Source organism: Podarcis erhardii (assembly GCF_964252035.2).
Source record: "Podarcis erhardii genome assembly, chromosome: 11".
NCBI lineage: Eukaryota > Metazoa > Chordata > Lepidosauria > Squamata > Lacertidae > Podarcis > Podarcis erhardii.
The window spans coordinates 20,035,872-20,054,445 of record NC_138501.1 but is presented as its reverse complement, the minus strand read 5'-3'; the positions used below and the strand labels follow the sequence as shown (position 1 = coordinate 20,054,445).

General features: G+C 42.4%; 1 protein-coding gene and 1 long non-coding RNA gene across 4 annotated transcripts in view; one reads left to right on the top strand and one right to left on the bottom strand.

The window, feature by feature from the left end:
- LOC309352253 overlaps positions 1-18,574 on the top strand; it is a 248,763-nt gene that overhangs the window by 130,184 nt on the left and 100,005 nt on the right. The window lies entirely within an intron of this gene.
- The window catches only part of EPB41L4A (erythrocyte membrane protein band 4.1 like 4A), a gene marked incomplete at its 3' end in the record, with an annotated part of 98,032 nt that overhangs the window by 30,856 nt on the left and 48,602 nt on the right, over positions 1-18,574 (bottom strand). For all 3 annotated transcript variants that reach the window (XR_014161106.1, XM_081880442.1, XM_081880443.1), the window contains exons 8-11: positions 15,917-16,004; positions 13,975-14,063; positions 13,081-13,144; positions 2,704-2,795 (exon numbers count right to left, since the gene is read on the bottom strand). Coding sequence is in view for 2 of the 3 variants with exons in the window: in XM_081880442.1 (XP_081736568.1) it covers positions 2,704-2,795; positions 13,081-13,144; positions 13,975-14,063; positions 15,917-16,004 (333 nt within the window). The remainder of the gene's footprint in view (positions 1-2,703; positions 2,796-13,080; positions 13,145-13,974; positions 14,064-15,916; positions 16,005-18,574) is intronic.

Genomic DNA, 18,574 nt, shown 5'->3' with positions numbered 1-18,574 from the left:
GAGTGTGAGCGAGGGTGGGAAACATTTTTCAGCCTGAAGGTCCTATTCCCTTGCCCCTAGGGGGCTGCATATCACTGGTGAGAGGAGTTGGAGGCAAATCACAGAATTGTAGAGTTGGAAGGGATCCCAAGGGTCATCTAGTCCCCCTGCAATGCAGGAATCTCAGCTAAAGCATCCATAACAGATGGCCATCCAACCTCTGCTTAATAAACTTCCAGTGAAGGAGAGTCCACAACCTTCCAAGGGAGACCATTCCACTGTCCATCATTGTGGGCAGAGCAATGGATGTGTTTCTTACAAAAACCAGTAGTATACACAGACACCTTTCTCCATCCAGACAAGCAAGAGGGATCATCACAGTTCAAAGAGATATTCCAGCTACGTGGAATCACAAGGAGGGACATGAAACAGGACTATTGAGGGTGGCAGCTTGGGGAGGGGGCATTGTCTAGGGAGACACCTGATCGCTGGATAGAGAGGTCGGGGGAGCCTGCATTTACTATTAGTGTTATTTCTTCTTATTTCCATTTATATACTGCCCTTTATACAAAGATCCCAGGGTGGTGTGCAACAATAAAAGCACATTACAGAACTTCAATGATAAACACATAATAAAAAGCATACTGGCAGACAGCCTAATAATAAAATAGTCAAAGGTCATACATTATTTAATAGCCATAGGCCTGAGTAAAAAGGAATGTTTTTGCCTGGCGCTTAAGACAGGTAATGATGGTGCCAGGTGAGCTGCTCTGGGGAGAGCATTCCACAATTGGGGAGCCACCCAGAAAAGGTCCATTTGACACTAGTCTTGAGGTTCCCTGAACCGCAGCTGGAACCTCAAGATAGGTGTCATTCAGAATGAAAGATGCCACACAAAATGCAGGGAGATGTTCTACTGAAGGAAGAAAAGTATGCTGGCTTGGTATGTAAAGGTAAAGGGACCCCTGACCATTAGGTCCAGTCGTGACCGACTCTGGGGTTGCGGTGCTCATCTCGCTTTATTGGCCGAGGGAGCCGGCGTACAGCTTCCGGGTCATGTGGCCAGCATGACTAAGCCGCTTCTGGCAAACCAGAGCAGCGCACAGAAACACCGTTTACCTTCCCGCTGGAGCGGTACCTATTTATCTACTTGCACTTTGATGTGCTTTCTAACTGCTAGGTTGGCAGGAGCAGGGACTGAGCAACAGGAGCTCACCCCGTCGCAGGGATTCGAACCGCCAACCTTCTGATCGGCAAGTCCTATGCTCTGTGGTTTAGATCACAGCACCACCCACGTGTAGACACCCCAAAATATTTTTTTAAAAAAAAACTGGTTGAAGATGTAATCGCCCTAATGATTATCAGAGCTATAAAAAATGAAAGGAAAAAAAATAATATTTTAAGGAAAACATGCTTCTCTTTTTTGCATTAAAAGTTCTTGCAAACCTCAGTCCTTAAGTTTTTCCTCCCAGTATAAGTATGCTGGTTGAACTTCAGTGAGCCTGTTCCATTTGGTTTTTTAGACAGACAGCTTGTCTTCCATGAATGGAACCCTATCTCCTTTACCTCTGCAGCCCCCCTGCACACCCTGACAATCTGTTCCTGTGGGGGTTGATGAACTCCTGGGAATGGTGTGGGCTGCAGATGAAAGGAGAGTTGGTGGAAACTGCTCCCTTTCTTGCACAAATTGGATCCAAGCCAAAGATATTTAAAAAGATACTTTGTGTGCAAAAATATTCAACTTTTTAAAAAAAAAATAAAAATAGGTCAACCTATGTCAAGTTTTGGCAATTCTAGGATTCAGAAGAATTTTGCCCTAATATTCTGCTAACAAATGATCAGATAACAAAACTGTCAAGGCACTATATAATCTCTGTGAAAGCCTATATAGATTAGGACAGCCGGCATCACTGTTCCATCCATGTGTTGCTGGACTATAACTTATATCATCCCAGTCATCATCAATCATGCAGGCTGGGGCTTGTGGTCCAATCTCTGGAAGACACCACATTGACTAATCTTGCTATAGATCAGTGTTTACCAAACTTGGGTCTCCAGCTGTTTTTAGGACTACAATTCCCAGCACCCCATACCACTGGTCCTGCTAGCTAGGGATGATGGGATTTGGAGTCCAACAGCAGCTAGAGACCCAGGTTTGGGAAACACTGCTGTAGATGAAAGAGGATGACTTATTTAGACAGGATAAATGACAGGAAATTAGTAAAAACATAACTCAAACTGATTTACTGCTCTCCTTTCATTATTCTCATTTAAAATATTGATGTTCCTTCAGAAAAAAAAAGATTTGGATCCAAAATGTGCTCTTTTTCGCATGCAGAAGGTATATTCTGCTCATTCAAAGGCTGTTTAAGTGAAACTGAACCCAGATATATTCTTCCACCTCTTGTAAGAACTGTGCAAGAATTGCTATAGCATTGTGTGAACTCTTGCAAATGCATTTATGGAACAGAGGCAGTGGCTATTTATCTCCCATTCACTGGGTTTTTTTGGATCAAATCCAGTTTGAGGAAACCAGCTAGGGCCTGTTATCTTTTATAATACAACCAGGTCAGTTAAAGAGATCTGAATATACTTGCCTTTTAACTGCAGATAAGAGCTAGCCTGAAGCTCTAAAGTGCACCGCCCTTGCACCACCCCTGCCAAGATGTGTCTGTCTTCTGTCATCGTTTAATAATAGATTCTTTACAGCTGTAGCTTACCTACCTGAAGAATGTGTGCTGCTCTACGCAGCATTTCCATAAATGCTTGCATGCAGTTTTGCTCTGCGCCTCGAAGAAGAAGGAAGTTTCATTACACTGAAATAATAAAAAGGAAGCGCTGTGAAGGATTCTTCTGATATAAAGGAATCATATTTGATAATCTAGGCACATGAACACAGACTCTTCTTTCATTTTTAACCATGTGGAATCAGGAGAATTACACTGATGTAATTCTACCGGCTTCATGTGAAAAATGTTCTCTCAGTCACAATCTTTAAAAATGTGAATAATTTAAACCATCTTACCAAATCAACACAAATTTCAAGGATCACTTCATGTTTTATATTTCCCAACACTAAGGTCACACCCACACAACACATTTTAAGCACTCACACCAATTTAATGGCTTACCTCAAAGAATTCTGGACACTGTGGTTTGTAAAGGGTACTGAGTGTTAAGAGACTCTATTCTCCCCACTCTGCTAGAATTCCAAAGATCCCCTGGGAAGATAGATTGACTGCTAAGCCATTTTGGGAAATGCAGCTCTGTAGGGGGAATAGGGATCTTCTAACAACTTTCACTACCCTTTACACATTACAGCTTCCCAGTATTCTCGAGGAGGAGCCTAAAGTAGTATAACAGTGCTTTAAATGTATGGTATGGATGTGATCAAAGGTAAAGGTGATGATAGAGGACCCCTGGACAGTTAAGTCCAGTTGAATTCGACTCTGGGGTGCAGTGCTCATCTCCACTTTCAGGCCAATGGAGCTGGTGCTTGTCCGCAGACAGCTTTTCTGGGTTATGTGATCAGCAACAGGACACAAGTGCCAGAGCACACGGAAACGCCGTTTACCTTCCCGCCACAGCAGTACCTATTTATATACTCACGATGGTATGCTTTCAAACTGCTAGGTTAGCAGGAGCTGGGACAAAGCAACGGCAGCTCATCCTGTTCCACAGATTCAAACCGCCGACCTTACAATCGGCAAGCCCAAGGGGCTCAGTGGTTTTAGACCACAGCATCACCCATGTCCGTGATCTAAGATTAATCATGTTGAGGAGGGACACCATTGTGAATTAGTAGTACAAGTAGGTTTGGAGGTCATCCTATGAGTGTGTACACACCAATGATTGTTCAACATCAACTTTGTTGGACTGGTCATGTCGTTCGGATCCCTGATTATTGTCTTCTATAGCAACTACTCTATTCCAAACTTAAAAATGGAAAGTGTAATGCTGGTAGTCAACAAAAGAGGTTTAAAGACTCTCTCAAGGCAAATCTTTAAAAATGTAGTATAACCACCGACAACTAGGAAACACTGGGCTGAGAGCACTCCAATTAGAGAATAGCCTGTACCAAAGACATTATGGACTTTGAAGATGCTCAAACTCAGGATGAAAGGGAGAAATGAGCTAAGAGGAAGGCATGTTTGGCAAACCGTCACCGTGATCAGCTCCTGCCTGGAAACCTATGTGCCCACTGTGAAAGGACATGTGGATCCAGAATTGGCCTCCACAGTCACTTACAGACTCCCTGTTAAGACTGTGTTCATGGAAGACAATCTTACTTGGCCACAAGTGGTCGCCAAAGAAGAAGAAAGAAGACAAGTGGGTTGTCTTTGGTCCATGCAGTGGATGGCATCAAACATACATCATAGTTTCATGGCAAACAGATACTTATTTCTAACGTAGACATTGACCTCCATGATATAAAAAGTAAATGTGAAGTATATTCTATAAGAAAAACACTCGGGCCTCATTTGAATAGTAGAGTGCTTGGTATCTGGTGGGTGGGGCTTGTGTGTTTTGCTCCAGAATCAGCCCCTCCCTTCAGTGCATGTGTTCCATTATGTTCAGTTAAGAATGTCAGTAAAGAGGGACCAACTGCCTCTTGTTGTTTTCTTGCCTCATGTTGTTGTTTTAGTTTCTCTCAGACATTATGTTATTTTGTTACTGTTTTCTCTAAGTTCATTATTAAAGCTTGTTTACATTTACGTGAGACACTTATTTTTCTCAAAGAAAAAAAAAACTCTGCTGAAGAATGGTGGAACGTCCTAAACTTGGGTGAGTGAGGGGATATTCCCAGTAGGATTGATTTTGTTAACCATCACCCCCACCTCCACAACATATTCACCAAATTACAGGACTGAACCTGTTAACTCACTAAAGAACCGAAAAATGTTTAAATAATCAGAAACCCTCCAAACTGGACATTTTTATAAAGAGTACTAGTGATTAACAGTAAGGTGTGGTATGTACGCAGCAAACAAAGGTGACATTGAAGAATTACGTATATAGTTTCTTCAAGAAATAGCACCCATCAACTGGGTGAGTTATAGCTTTTGTCTGAAAAAAAGGGGTGGGAATGCAATGCATAAGAAACATCCTATGGCATGCCATAGTCAATTTAATTCACTGAAAGCCTTCAAAGAATGCCCCTGAATCTAAGGTAAGTTACTCATTAGACAGAACACAGTTAACCCAGTCAATGAATGAAAAGCCAAGTGTGATTTATTTAATGCCTAACTTTCTAAACTCCTAAGTCAATGAAAAGACTCAGAGTGACAATAATGCGGCCGAACTGCATTCTAAAAGGTAGAAAGCCTTTTGAACCAGAACATTCATCATGCGTAGGATTACAGGCCTTAGTCACCCTTTCCAAGTTGCCTTCCTTTCCTGCCCTAACAGCACCTCTCCATGCTGTATGCTAGGCTGCAGAGAGATTTCAGTAACAGACACTAGCATGGTGAATGTGGCAACAAGTGGGGCTTGTGTCCAAGGAGAATACTAACAATTTGTGCCAAGCCTGTGCAAGCCTTTGGTTGCATCTGAAACGGCTTTCTTCATGGATATTGTATGCTATGGGAATAATAATAATAATAATAATAATAATAATAATAATAATAATAGTAATATATTTATTTATACCCTGCCCATCTGGCTGGGTTTCCCCAGCCACTCTGGGCAGCACCCATCATCATCATCATCATCATAGAATATTAAAAACACAATAAAACATCAAACATTAAAAACTTCCCTAAACATGGTTGCCTTCAGATGTCTTCTAAAAGTCAGATAGTTGCTTCTTTCCTTGACATCTGATGGGAGGGTGTTCCACAAGGCAGACACCACTACCTAGAAGGCCCTCTGCCTGATTCCCTGTAACCTCATTTTTCACAGGGAGGGAACTGCCAGAAGGCTCTTGGTGCTGGACCTCAGTGTCCAGGCAGAACGATGGGGGCGGAGACGCTCTTTCAGGTATACTGGGCCAAGGCCATTTAGGGCTTTAAAGGTTAGCGCCAACACTTTGAATTGTGCTCAGAAACATACTGGGAGCCAATGTAGGTCTTTCAAGACCGGTGTTATATGGTCCCGGCAGCCACTCCCAGTCACCAGTCTAGCTGCTGCATTCTGGATTAGTTGCAGTTTACAGGTCACCTTCAAAGGTAGCCCCACGTAGAGAACTATTACTGATGGTTAAGTTAACCCAGGCTCTAGCTTTTGGGGCTTAAAGGTAAAGGTACCCCTGACCGTTAGGTCCAGTCGTGGACGACTCTGGGACTGCGCGCTCATCTCACTCTATAGGCCAAGGGACCAGCGTTTGTCCGCAGACAGCTTCCAGGTCATGTGGCCAGCATGACTAAGCTGCTTGTAGTGAACCAGAGCAGCGCACAGAAATGCCTTTTACCTTCCCACCAGAGTGGTACCAATTTATCTACTTGCATTTTGATATGCTTTTGAACTGCTAGGTGGGCAGGAGCTGGGACCGAACAATAGGAGCTCACCCCATCGCAGGGATTCAAACCGCCGACCTTCTAATCAGCAAGCCCTAGGCTCTGTGGTTTAGACCACAGTGCCACCCGTGTCCCCTTTTGGGGGCTTAAGTATTACTTAAATGTACATGATAGCAAATAGTAGACACAGTTTTGATTAATAAACACTTTGCCTCACAGACCAGACAGACAGCATGCAACTACCTCCACACATCCCAATGGGGCTTTTCTCAAACCGCACTTCTCCATGCCACTTAGGGCATTTAAGACCCAGAGTACAGTATTATCAGAGGTTTGTAACACAGCACAAGAGTATGTAAGTTAAGTAATAAAGAAAAGTTTTTTAAAATCTCACTGTATAATCTCTTGGATCGATGACTTTCCCTCCCAGCAACAAGATTGGATCCCAAAGCGTTTTAAGCTGAAGGTGGATGTCAGTTAGAGAAGGCTGAGAGTGATTACAGTATCTTCATTACAGAAAGTTCAGCACAGGAACAAACCCCACTCAGAGCACAAAGCAGACCCAATTTGTTTTCATTAGTACAGAATTTGTGCAATTCTATTAAACCCAAATTCTGCAAACTTTTTTTTTAAAAAAGAAAAAGGACAAGCAAACTACAGTTTAATCCTGTAAACTTACTCAGAGAAGGGTTGGGAGGAGTGATAGATTGTAGGGACCAAAACAAAAAGTCTGCCAAGCTCTGCCCAGTAGTGTGACAGCAAACAGTAAGACAGCAATGAATATGGTGAGTGAAAAAATGGGAGTGTGTGGATCCTCATCCACCACTCTGAACAACTTGTTTGCAAGATAATGCCCCCATCTGGACACAACCTAAATAGGGACACTGGTCCCTATGATCTGTCCAAGGTACTGAAGGAACTCTCACCAAATACCACCTATTTACACTTTCCATCTCTTTATTTGCAGTCAACAGACCATTTAAACATTAGTAACAATTTTATAATTGACCATTAACAACATCACTAAAATATGAATTAATACAACTGAAAAATGCAGAATAACAATGCTAAGCTATCCAAGTATATCAACCATAAGTGGTCTAATACAGCAGGCCATATTTGAAAACTTTGCCACTTGCTCTGTGGCTGACAAAAGGGAGCCATGAAGCAAAGTGATCATAAGAGATTCAAAGACAGGGAGAGACTGCATAATAGGATAATTAGGTCTTTCCTAGCTGCTTGACACAAATGTCAATAAAAAGGACATGCAAGATAGACTCTACCTCAGCGTTGTTACAAAGGCAGCAATTATGGTTCACTGAGGTTTTATTAAAATGGAAAACATTAGACCCTGGCAAAGAGAAAGCCTTCCTATATTTAGGGTTAGTTAAACATAAAAATTATGGTATTCCATCTTTGCAGGGGAAGCATGGTAACCCTAGTGACTAGGGAACATGGTGCCTCTGAAGTTCCCTAGATCTCTTGGAAACCCAAAGGCCTCTCTCTAATTGATTTGTCACCCATAAGATTCATAGTTAACAGATGAAAGGGTGCTAGACCTGTTGAGATTACTTTTTGCACCAAGCTCTGGCCAAGCTTGTTTACAAAAACCTGAACATTGCTTTAGAAATGAAGGAATTAGAGTTGAGCACAAGCCAGTAGCCAAGGCAAAATTGGTAATCCTGTTCTCCAGTCTACTCCCTGCCCTCAGATGGGACATGCAGCCCCTGGCTGTCTACTGGCTGTCCTTACCCTCAACTGAAGACTGAATCTTGGTCCTGCTTCCTTGCAAACCTTTTGTGGACCTTTGATTTGACTGTGCCATCAGTAAATGGCTGCTGGGTTTACTGTTTGAACCAACCATTACCAGCACAGGAACAAGCAAAAAACATGTTTCACCTCAATCACTATAGAGACACAATCAATTCAATTTAAATTTTCAGGGAGTGACAAGACTAAATTATTTGCGGTTCCCATGGAGGCCATGCCACATGGTGTAATCAGTAGGCTACTCTTTATTTCCAACCTAAATTGGATCTATGGTAAGGAATAAAGGGTCTGAAGTGGTATGGTAATATGGGTGGGTGTTGCCTGCCTGAATTAAACCTCGGCTGAGTAGCTTATTGACCACAGGTCAATGCAAAATAGCTATTAGCCAAAGCACAAATTCCTTCCCTGATATTGCATTACTTATTGCTTGTTATATTTTCTGTTGCAGAAGCATTCTGTTGTAAATGCTTCTATGAAATATTTGAACATACTTGGAAAACCAGAATTTAAGCTCTAAAGGAAACAAGCTTTAATTCCATTCAACAAAAGACAGAGTACAATAAGGAAGGTACAGGTTTCAAGAGGTTTCATAGAATCTGCCAAGATACAGCAAAATGGGAAACTGAAAGGAACATATTGTCGAACTTCCTCTCTTCTGTAGAAATAAAAGGGGTGTGGAAATGTGGAAGCAGCATGATTATAAAAAAGAGAAACTCTCAAATCTACCATCACATTTATAAATATTTCCCCAAGTTAATTCACAGGTCAAGCTCCTTTATCTTGGTCATTTATTATCTACACCTAGTGACTGCAGAATTGGGTTCTGCCAGCCTGAAGAGATTAAATGTCCTTTTTTGCACAGTGTAAGTGCAATTCATACAGAGAGACTAAAATTCTACTTTGGTGAAGGTTTGCTGCATCTCCAGCTTCTACAAGCTTGCAGCACTGAGGTTTCCGCTATAAAAAGCAACAGATTGATTAAATTTACCAAAGAATGTCAAACAAGATTATTTATTGTATTGCCTTTTTATATTTCTTCTATCTGTCTTGAGGTTTTGTTTTGTGTTTTGCTCATCTTCCCTTCTCTCTGTTGCTGAGATACTATGGTGGCCTGCACCTCAATCCCAGTTGCCAGGCTTCCATTTTGATGCTGCTCATGCATTCACTGTATCAAAAGGAAACATGATGGATAAGATAAGGTGATGGCAGCAACCAGGAAAAAGCAAATTGTAAGATTGGAGCAGCAGGTCAGGCACTGGTCCTGGCTCACCTGACCACTTAATTAAATAGCTCTGTCATTCAGGATGGTCATGCTGTCAAACTGAATTAACAAAGCAATATGTTCTAGCTTTGGCTTTTGTTTGCTTAGCTAACCAAAATAAAATCCTATAAACAGCTAGATCCATCATTACCCTGAAAGTTTCCTCATTAACATGTCCCACATTATATAATATATCTAAGCAAGACTTTAGTTATTAAATCTACTTTGTGGAATTGCTTGTCTTTTTTCCATTATCTCTAAATGAGAGTTGGATAAGGGCTTTGAAATTTTCATTGGTGTTTTATTTTTAATTTAATTTGCCTGGAGGAGAAGCTATAAGTAGTAACAGCTTCCCTCAGATAATTATAATGTGAAGTTTTATCACAGCAGGAATACAAAGTGCTAAATGCAACAAACTGTTATCTTTTCTATTTGGTATTATCTGGAGAATAACCTACATTCCCCAGTCTATGTCAGTCAATATCAGCCTCCACTAACCAGATGCTGCCTAGCGATTTTGGACTCTGACTCCCATCAGCCCAGCAAGCAAGACTAAAGGTCAGAGATAATTTGGACTATAGTCCAATAATACATGTATGGCACCAGATTGGTGAACACTGATTTATATTCAAGCGATATTCAGTTTAAGATCAAACAGTAAAACTTTGCTTAAAGACATTCCATTGATTTGACATTTAAATTCCTCAATAAAAAACAACCATGCAACATAATTTCTGAATAGGTTATTTAGCAGAACTAACAAATGTATTTAACCAAATATATTGCAATAGGATCAATGCAGACAGAACCATTAACCATGGTTTTGGAGATAGGCAGTGAACTGTAAACTCTTGTACTTGGACTGCATCTCACCCTCTCTACTCTTGTTCACAATGACACCTGACACCTGAATAAGGGCATTCCTTGACAGATTTCCACACTGGGCCTTAGTCTCCCCACTTAACCAAGGTTAGGATGATTTTAACTGGCATTGGTAACTTTGAAGCAGAAAGTAGAATGGGTGGGACAAACTGGTGTGTGGTTCAGGGAGGGACACACAATCCCAACACCCAGTCCTAATTTCTAACCAAGTTTCATGAGTTCAGTGCAGAAGACATTTTTAAAAGACAGTAAAGAGTACATAATATTTTGCATCCTTGTTCTTTGAAATGCTTCCTTAACAGTATTCTTGTCAGAACTTGACATTACCAAATGCTGTCAGTTCTTTTAAGCACAACAATGAGCTCTCATATTAAAAGCCCAGTCAGTCACCAGTCTTAAAACCAAAAACAACAATGTTTCTTTTCTAAAGCTTCCAGATTTCCCATTCATCTGGATAATTTCAAAGCATTTACCAACAAGTATCTAAGGTAACTGTAGCAGCACTTCCAAGCAATCTACCGTATTTTTCGCCCTATAGGACGCACTTCTTCGCCTCCAAAAATGAAGGGGAAATGTGTGTGCGTCCTATGGGGCGAATGCAGGCTTTCGCTGAAGCCTGGAGAGCGAGAGGGGTCGGTGCACACCGACCCCTCTTGCTCTCCAGGCTTCAGGAAGCTATCCGCAAGCCGCGGGAGAGCTGCGCGACTTCACGCAGCTCTCCCACGGCTTGGGGAGAGCTGCCTGCACCTGAAGCCTGGGGGCGCGCTGAGCTGCGCAAAGTCGCACAGCTCTCCCACGGCTTGGGGAGAGGTGCCTGCACCCGAAGCCTGGGGGCGCGCTGAGTGAGGGGGAGAGACCTGTCCTACTAATCAGGTGCGTTCCAAAGTGGGGGCGGGAATGTTAAGACAGCGAAATCCCACCGAGGGGATTTAAACAAAACCGAAGCCAGCTCTCTCTCTCTCTCTCTCTCTCTCTCTCTCTCTCTCTCTCTCCGCGTGTCGCAGCTTCGCCAAGCGCGAACAATCCGCACCAACCCTGTCAACTCGCCTCCTAAAAGGGAGGACTTACAAGCCTATTGTGTTACAGCGAAGTGAACGCTGCATGGTCAGTCCAGAGAAACGCTCTACCTTTGTCTGCGAAAAACCAAGCTGCCCTCCTGCTCCCCACCCCACTCCTGCCTTTGCCCGTTGCTTTGGCAATACTCATCCTGAACACTCCTGGAATGTTAAAGTGGCCCCTCCTCCTCCTCCCCGCCCCCCCTTCCCGCTTCCAATAAATCAGAGCAAACAGCAGAGAGGAGGAGGAGAGGTTGCTTTTAACACTTCGCAATAATCAAATCCATGTGTCCGTGAGCCGCTGGAGCAAGTGAGCCCAGCGCGGGATGAAGCGCCTCTTCAATTCTTCTCTCCCCACCCCCCACCCCACAGCCAGTTACTCCAGCCCGGAGCGAAACTTTACTTAACAAAACCAGGAGAATAACTAAGGGACACCCCCACTCCCCTCTCCCTGCATTCATAAGGCCACTACTGCAGGCAGAAGTTACAAGAGGAAGCCCCGGTTCTCTTGAAGAGCAAAAGGGAAGAAATGGTCGTAAAAACAGAGGCGGGGGGGGGGGCGCGGTGAGGAAGAGCTCCAAAAGCAGAGCCCCATGAAAGTGGCCAGAGAGAAATGGAAGGACAGCATCTGTCCGCCCTTTCTGCGCCCCTAGAAGAGGAAGGGCTGGAGCGCCTCTCGGAGGTTGCACGCTCCGTTTAAAGGGAGCGCCGACCCCCTCGGAGGTGGCACGGAGAACTGCCCACCGAGAGAGTAAAGTTAAAGATTGGCTCGGGCGGAAAGGAGAGAGGGAGGAGGGCGCATCCCAAGCCGGGCAAAAACCTTGCAGGGGCGCATCCAGGGAAGCAAAGCCTAGGTGCGGAGATATGCCCTGACAAAGACCGAGCAGTTGGCAGCGCACATGGAGTGCCGGGCTGATCCCTGTTGCCACCGGGCGCCGAGGGTTCCCCGTCCGCCCTGCAAGCTCTTACCTCCCCTTCCGCGCCTGGGGGGGGGTTCTTTATTTTCCCCCCCAAAAAAACTAGGTGCGCCTTATGGGCCGGTGCGCCCTATGGGGCGAAAAATACGGTAATCTATGCTGTGTTAACAGATGGCACAGATAAAGTCCCACTAGTCTAGTCCAGTTCACACATAATGCTAAGGCAACCATGATTTACTGTGAACAAGCACATGTGCAGCCTCATAGAAAGAATATTGCAGCTGCTTTGCTCATCCTCTGGTCATTCCACTGCTATACTATGTTAAACTAAGCCATGGTTTGGCTTAGTTTATAGGCTGAATCCTAACTCTTGGGATAGCTCTCTGTAGACAAATCATGAGCTGCGACCAATCTCCCCTAGAGTAGCTTGCATGTTTGCTTGTTCACACTAAGCCATGTTTTGTTTTAGCATTGTGTGAATGAGATTGACCTCTTCTAAGAACTTTATAATACAAGCCCCTCAAACTTAATGGGCAACATAAAGAAGCCTGATGGTGAATGCATCACTTTTGTCCCCCAAATGTTTCTCCCCTCTCAATGTTACAAGTAGTATTAAAAAAGCAGGTAAGACACAGACCAAGACCAAGCCGTGTGTGTGTGTGTGTTAAAAATCACTCTGTAACTATTAGTTACATACAAATACAACACAATCAATACATGTTTAACAAGCATTATTTTCAAGCTACAAAATATAAACTTACATCTTTTCCCAGAACTCTGAGCTCAAACTGAGTTTCCTTGAAGTGGACTTTTGTAATTCTAGGCCTAAGTGTTAGAAAAACACACACACAAAATACATGACGATTAAGCCAACAGATCCATTAAAAAATTGGAACAGTTGAAGGTTTAATGACAAGTATATTCATTAATGAATTAGCCAGTCTAGCTATGAAACATGCAAGCCAGTAACGATTATCTTATAAGTAGAAATATCAATCAACAGCCTATTTGACTTCTCTACAGCAGATATTCAGGAACTGCTTTCTTTTGAATGAAGTCTTGCTAGAAATGGCTCCGAATTAAAATTTTGCAGGAAGCATGTTCATCACTGGTGAAGTTTCTCTTTTTTTTCCAATTTGTAGGTTGGTAGGTACCCTTTAGAGGGAAATATTTAAATGCACTCATATTAAACAACTGGTCCAAATATAAACACCTCCCTCACTGAACAGATGGACTGTTTCCATTGATAGATGGGGCTAAGACCCAGCAGAGGTTCCTGCTGCGCTAACTGGAAGCTCCTGAAGGCAGAAGGAAAATGAGATATTTGGCACACTTTCCTTCCCCTTGTAGCCCTCTGCACCACTTCCCACCATGTTCCAGAGGGACCCCTAGCCTACTGGAGCAGCTGCTTGCGGTGCATATGCTATTAAAGGAGGGATAGAGGAATTGACAAAAATACTTCTTCACCCTACAAGAGCACCCAGTTAGCAGAGCTCCACCAAAGACAGGGTGGACCCAACCCATTGTCTCCATGTTTCCAGTTTGAAATATACAAAACTGCTCTATGTAGAAAACATTTATAAATGGAAATACACCATGCAATCTTTGGTAATCTTTTTCTTAAAAAATGGGGCTACAAGATAGATGATATTTACCAAAAATACTTCCCAACTTGCTTTTTATTCTTGTAGACAACCACTCCTACAGGGGTCAACCCTAGGAAGTACTCTGATTTGTTTTCACCCTGCAAAACAGTTTAAACATTATACACATAAACACACACACACATTTACAGAGAGCTTCCTGTCTAAAAGATGAACTGGAGCCACTGTGAAAATAGGCACAATGAACGTTCCTTAAGCTGATGTAATGTGGTGGTTAGGAAAGGACATACAATGCAGTATGACACTGAAGATTCTTTTTCTATGTCCTGCATATTGAAGGAACTTTCAGCGTTAATATTAACAAAATTTCTGTAGCTCTGAGCTACTAATTATCTATTATGTCTCGTTACTTTGAACTTTTTAAGGGCCTTACTCAGATTCTCAGTGTTGCTTTCATATTTCCTGCCCGAACACATTCTTTGTAATGAAACCCTTTTATCTTATAACAACACTTAGAATAAATCCCTTAGATTTGTAACCCATATTATTCTTCCAGCATAGTTAATTGCCTTTTATATGGAAATGCAACCACATTCTTTCATAGAAAGGCTCCTTAATCCATGGTTCTCCTAAGTATGTGTTCCAATGGATTTAGACTCCACTTTTTTAAAAAAAAGAAGAGCATGGGATTATGAAATAGAATAATTAGTGTTTTGCATTCTGTGGTGCCAGTTTTCCCTAGCCTTTTAAGGGCAATTGTTTTGAGGATTTTTCTACAATCAAGCAAATATATACGTTTTATGAAACAAATAAATAAATTGTTGACATTGTTGAGGACCAAAGAACTGCATAGCCAAGCCCATGTGCCAAAAGGAGCTCTCATTGTAGGGCAAACTCCTTTTGAAACAAAAACAGCAGCTTGTGATATGGCACCGAAGTCTGCTATTCAAAGCAAAAGATGTACATACAATTTTGTGTCTGTGTGTATCAAGGCAACTACATTAACTTCAGTGGCAGGTTCAATCTTTACAATCTGAAGAGCTGCATGTATTCATTTAAGCCAAGGGCTGCTGAATTGCAGCTCTCTAGATGATGCTGAAGTACAGTTCCCATCATTCCTGCCCACCAGAGATGCTGGCTGGGGCTGACAGTGTCTGAAGTCCAAAGACATCTGTACGGCCAAAGGTTAGCTACCTCTGATTTAAGCTCCAACACTGGCAAGACATTACAGTAATTGCCTGGGGCAACTGTCAACAGTTTCATAATAATAATAATAATAATAATAATAATAATAATAATAATAATAATAATACCCCACCCATCTGGCTGGGTTGCCCCAGCCATTCTGGGCAGCTCCCAACATCATCATCATGTGATAAAACATTAAAAACTTCGCTAAACAGGGCTACATTCAGAAGTCTTCTAAAAGTCAGATAGTTGATTATTTCCTTGATATCTGATGGGAGGGCATTCCACAGTGCAGGCGCCGCTACCGAGAAGGCTTTCTGCCAGGTTCCCTGTAGCTTCACTTCTTGCAGTGAGGCAACTGCCAGAAGGCCCTCAGAGCTGGACCTCAGTGTCTGGGCTAAACAATGGGGGTGGAGAAGCTCCTTCAGGTATGCTGGGCCAAGGCCATTTAGGGCTTTAAAGGTCAGCACCAACTCTTTGAATTGTGCTTGGAAACGTACTGGGAGCCAATGCAGGTCTTTCAGGACCAGTGTTATATGGTCTCAGCAGTCACTCCCAGTCACCAGTCTAGCTGCCGCATTCTGGATTAGTTGTAGTTTCCAGGTCACCTTCAAAGGTAGCCCCATGTAGAGTGTATTGCAGTAGTCCAAGCAAGAGATAACCAGAGCATGCACCACTCTGGCAAGACATTCATTCATTCATTCATTCATTCATTCATTTTAAATTTGTATAGTGCCCTTCATCCAAATATATCAGGGTGGTTCACAGCATAAAATATACAAAATACATCAAAAATGCAACTTACATAAACAGGATGAAGATCAACTCCATACATTTCAAGTGTCTTTGCCACTCCTAAGTAATTCAATTCTACCTCAGCCGGAACTTGCCCCCTGTTTAATATAATAAAATATATTTTATAAAGTACAGAAAAATTATTTTAAAAGTTATGCTTGCCGAAATACTGACATAGCTGTTTCGTACATATCCCCTTGAACATGCAGATGATGTAACATATGAGCCCCACACACACACACCTTTAGCAAAATGTTCCCCTTTCCCCCTTTGATGGAGAGAAGCTGTGAACCAGCATCTCTGAGCATTTGTGTGAAGTCTGCCTCACAGTTATATCATTTGCATGTATGCCACAAACAACATATGAACCAGGGCATGAACTGACTCTTTCTGAGGCTTATTTGTATGCTTGCTGCAGGTAAGGGCTTTCCAGGGAGCTTCAATCTCCCTTAAGTATTCTGCTACTAAGTCTTATAGCAAAATATTTCACTTAGAGTGAAGATTTAATACTGTTTGTGAGAATACAATTATCCAGAGATGTGTTTTAACCAGATATATTACAGGCCGAAGATGACACCAATTTGTGAAGTCCCGTTTATTTAACAGAAATTTTTATACCACTTAATTGTAAATAAAATCTGGAAGGATCCTGAATAAGTGCTGCAGCACACATATTAAGATTCTCTAAGAACCATCAGATCCAGGGCTACATCCACTGCGTTCCCTTCATCTACCAGGCTTGTAATTCTGTCAAAAAACGAGATCAGGTTAGTCTGACATGACTTATTTTTCAGAAATCCATGCTGACTATTGGTGATCACAGTATTCCTTTCTAGGTGCTCACAGACTGTTTGCTTAATGATCTGCTCCAGAATCTTCCCTGGTATTGATGTCAGACTGACTGGGTGGTAATTATTTGGGTCCTCTCTTTCCCCCTTTTTGAAAATAGGGACAACATTTGCCCTCCTCCAGTCTGCCGGGACTTCGCCTGTTCTCCAGGAATTCTCAAAGATGACTGCCAGTGGTTCTGAGATCACATCTGCCAGTTCTTTTAATACTCTTGGATGCAGTTCATCTGGCCCTGGAGACTTGAATACATCTAAACTAGCCAAGTATTCTTGTACTATCTCCTTAGTTATTTTGGGCTGTGTTTCCTCTGCTGAATCATTTGCTCCAAATTCTTCAGGTCGGGCATTGTTTTCTTTATCGGAGAAGACTGAGGCAAAGAAGGCATTGAGGAGTTCAGCCCTTTCTGTGTCCCCTGTTTGCATTTCACCATCTTCTCCTCTGAGTGACCCCACTGTTTCTTTGTTCTTCCTTTTGCTACGAACATACCCATAAAAGCCTTTTTTGTTGCTTTTAACCTCTCTAGCAAGCCTGAGTTCATTCTGTGCTTTAGCCTTTCTGACTTTGTGTCTACACGTGCTGGCTATTTGTTTGAATTCCTCTTTGGTGGTTTCCCCCTTTTTCCATTTTTTGTACACCTCCTTTTTTAATCTTAACTCAGTTTAAAGTTCTTTAGATAGCCACCCTGGCTTCTTTAGGCACCTTCCATGTTTCCGTCTCATTGGTATTGCCTGAAGTTGTGCTTTTACTATCTCCCTCTTAACAAACTCCCAGCCATCATGAACTCCCTTTCCTTTTAGTATTACTGTCCATGGGATCTCACCCAGCACTTCCCTAAGTTTTATGAAGTCGGCTTTCTTAAAGTCAAGAAATTGAGTCCTAGTATGCTTGGCTGCTCCTTTCCACTGTATAGTAAACTTCAGAAGAGCATGATCACTCACGCCTAATGAACCTTCCACTTCTACCCCACTAACCAGGTCATCAACATTGGTTAGGACCAGATCTAAAATGGCTGTTCCTCTTGTTGCTTCTCCCACTTTCTGGACAACAAAGTTGTCTGCAAGGCCAGTGAGGAATCTGTTTGACCTTATGCTCTTGGCTGAGTTTGACATCCAGCAAATATCCGGGTAATTGAAGTCCCCCATTACTACTATCTCCCTTCCTTTTGCATGCTTGGCCATCTGTTCCAGGAAGGCATCATCTATGTCCTCCGTTTGGCTTGGGGATCTATAGTAAACTCCCACAGTGAGGTCACTGTTATTCTTCTTTCCCTTAATTTTGACCCAAATGCTCTCACTTTGGCTTTGAGGTTCTAAATCTTGGATCTCTTCACAGGTATACACATCCCTGACATATAACGCCACTCCTCCTCCTTTCTTGTCTGGTCTGTTTCTCTGAAATAGATTGTATCCCTCCATTATTACATTCCAGTCGTGGGACTTATCCCACCAGGTTTCAGTGATGCCTATTATGTCATATTTAGTTCTGGCGCCTCTTTTTCTAAAAATATACAGCACTAGTCAGATCTATACCTGAATTTCTCACGTGATAACACAGAATTTATCATTTAATATTACTTCGAACGGGGTTGTTTATTGCGTCAGAAAAGCCTTCAAAATGGTTTTTATCGCAGAATAAGAACATTCATTTTGCAGCACATTTGGTAAATGTGACTGAAAACATTCCTTGCCACTATCCCCTGCCCCCTAGCCTCTACTTCCTCTCCTTCCCTCTCCCTGGCTTTTATATTAAGGAAAGCTGTTATATACCATATTGGCCCAAATACAGTGGTACCTCGGGTTACATACACTTCAGGTTACAA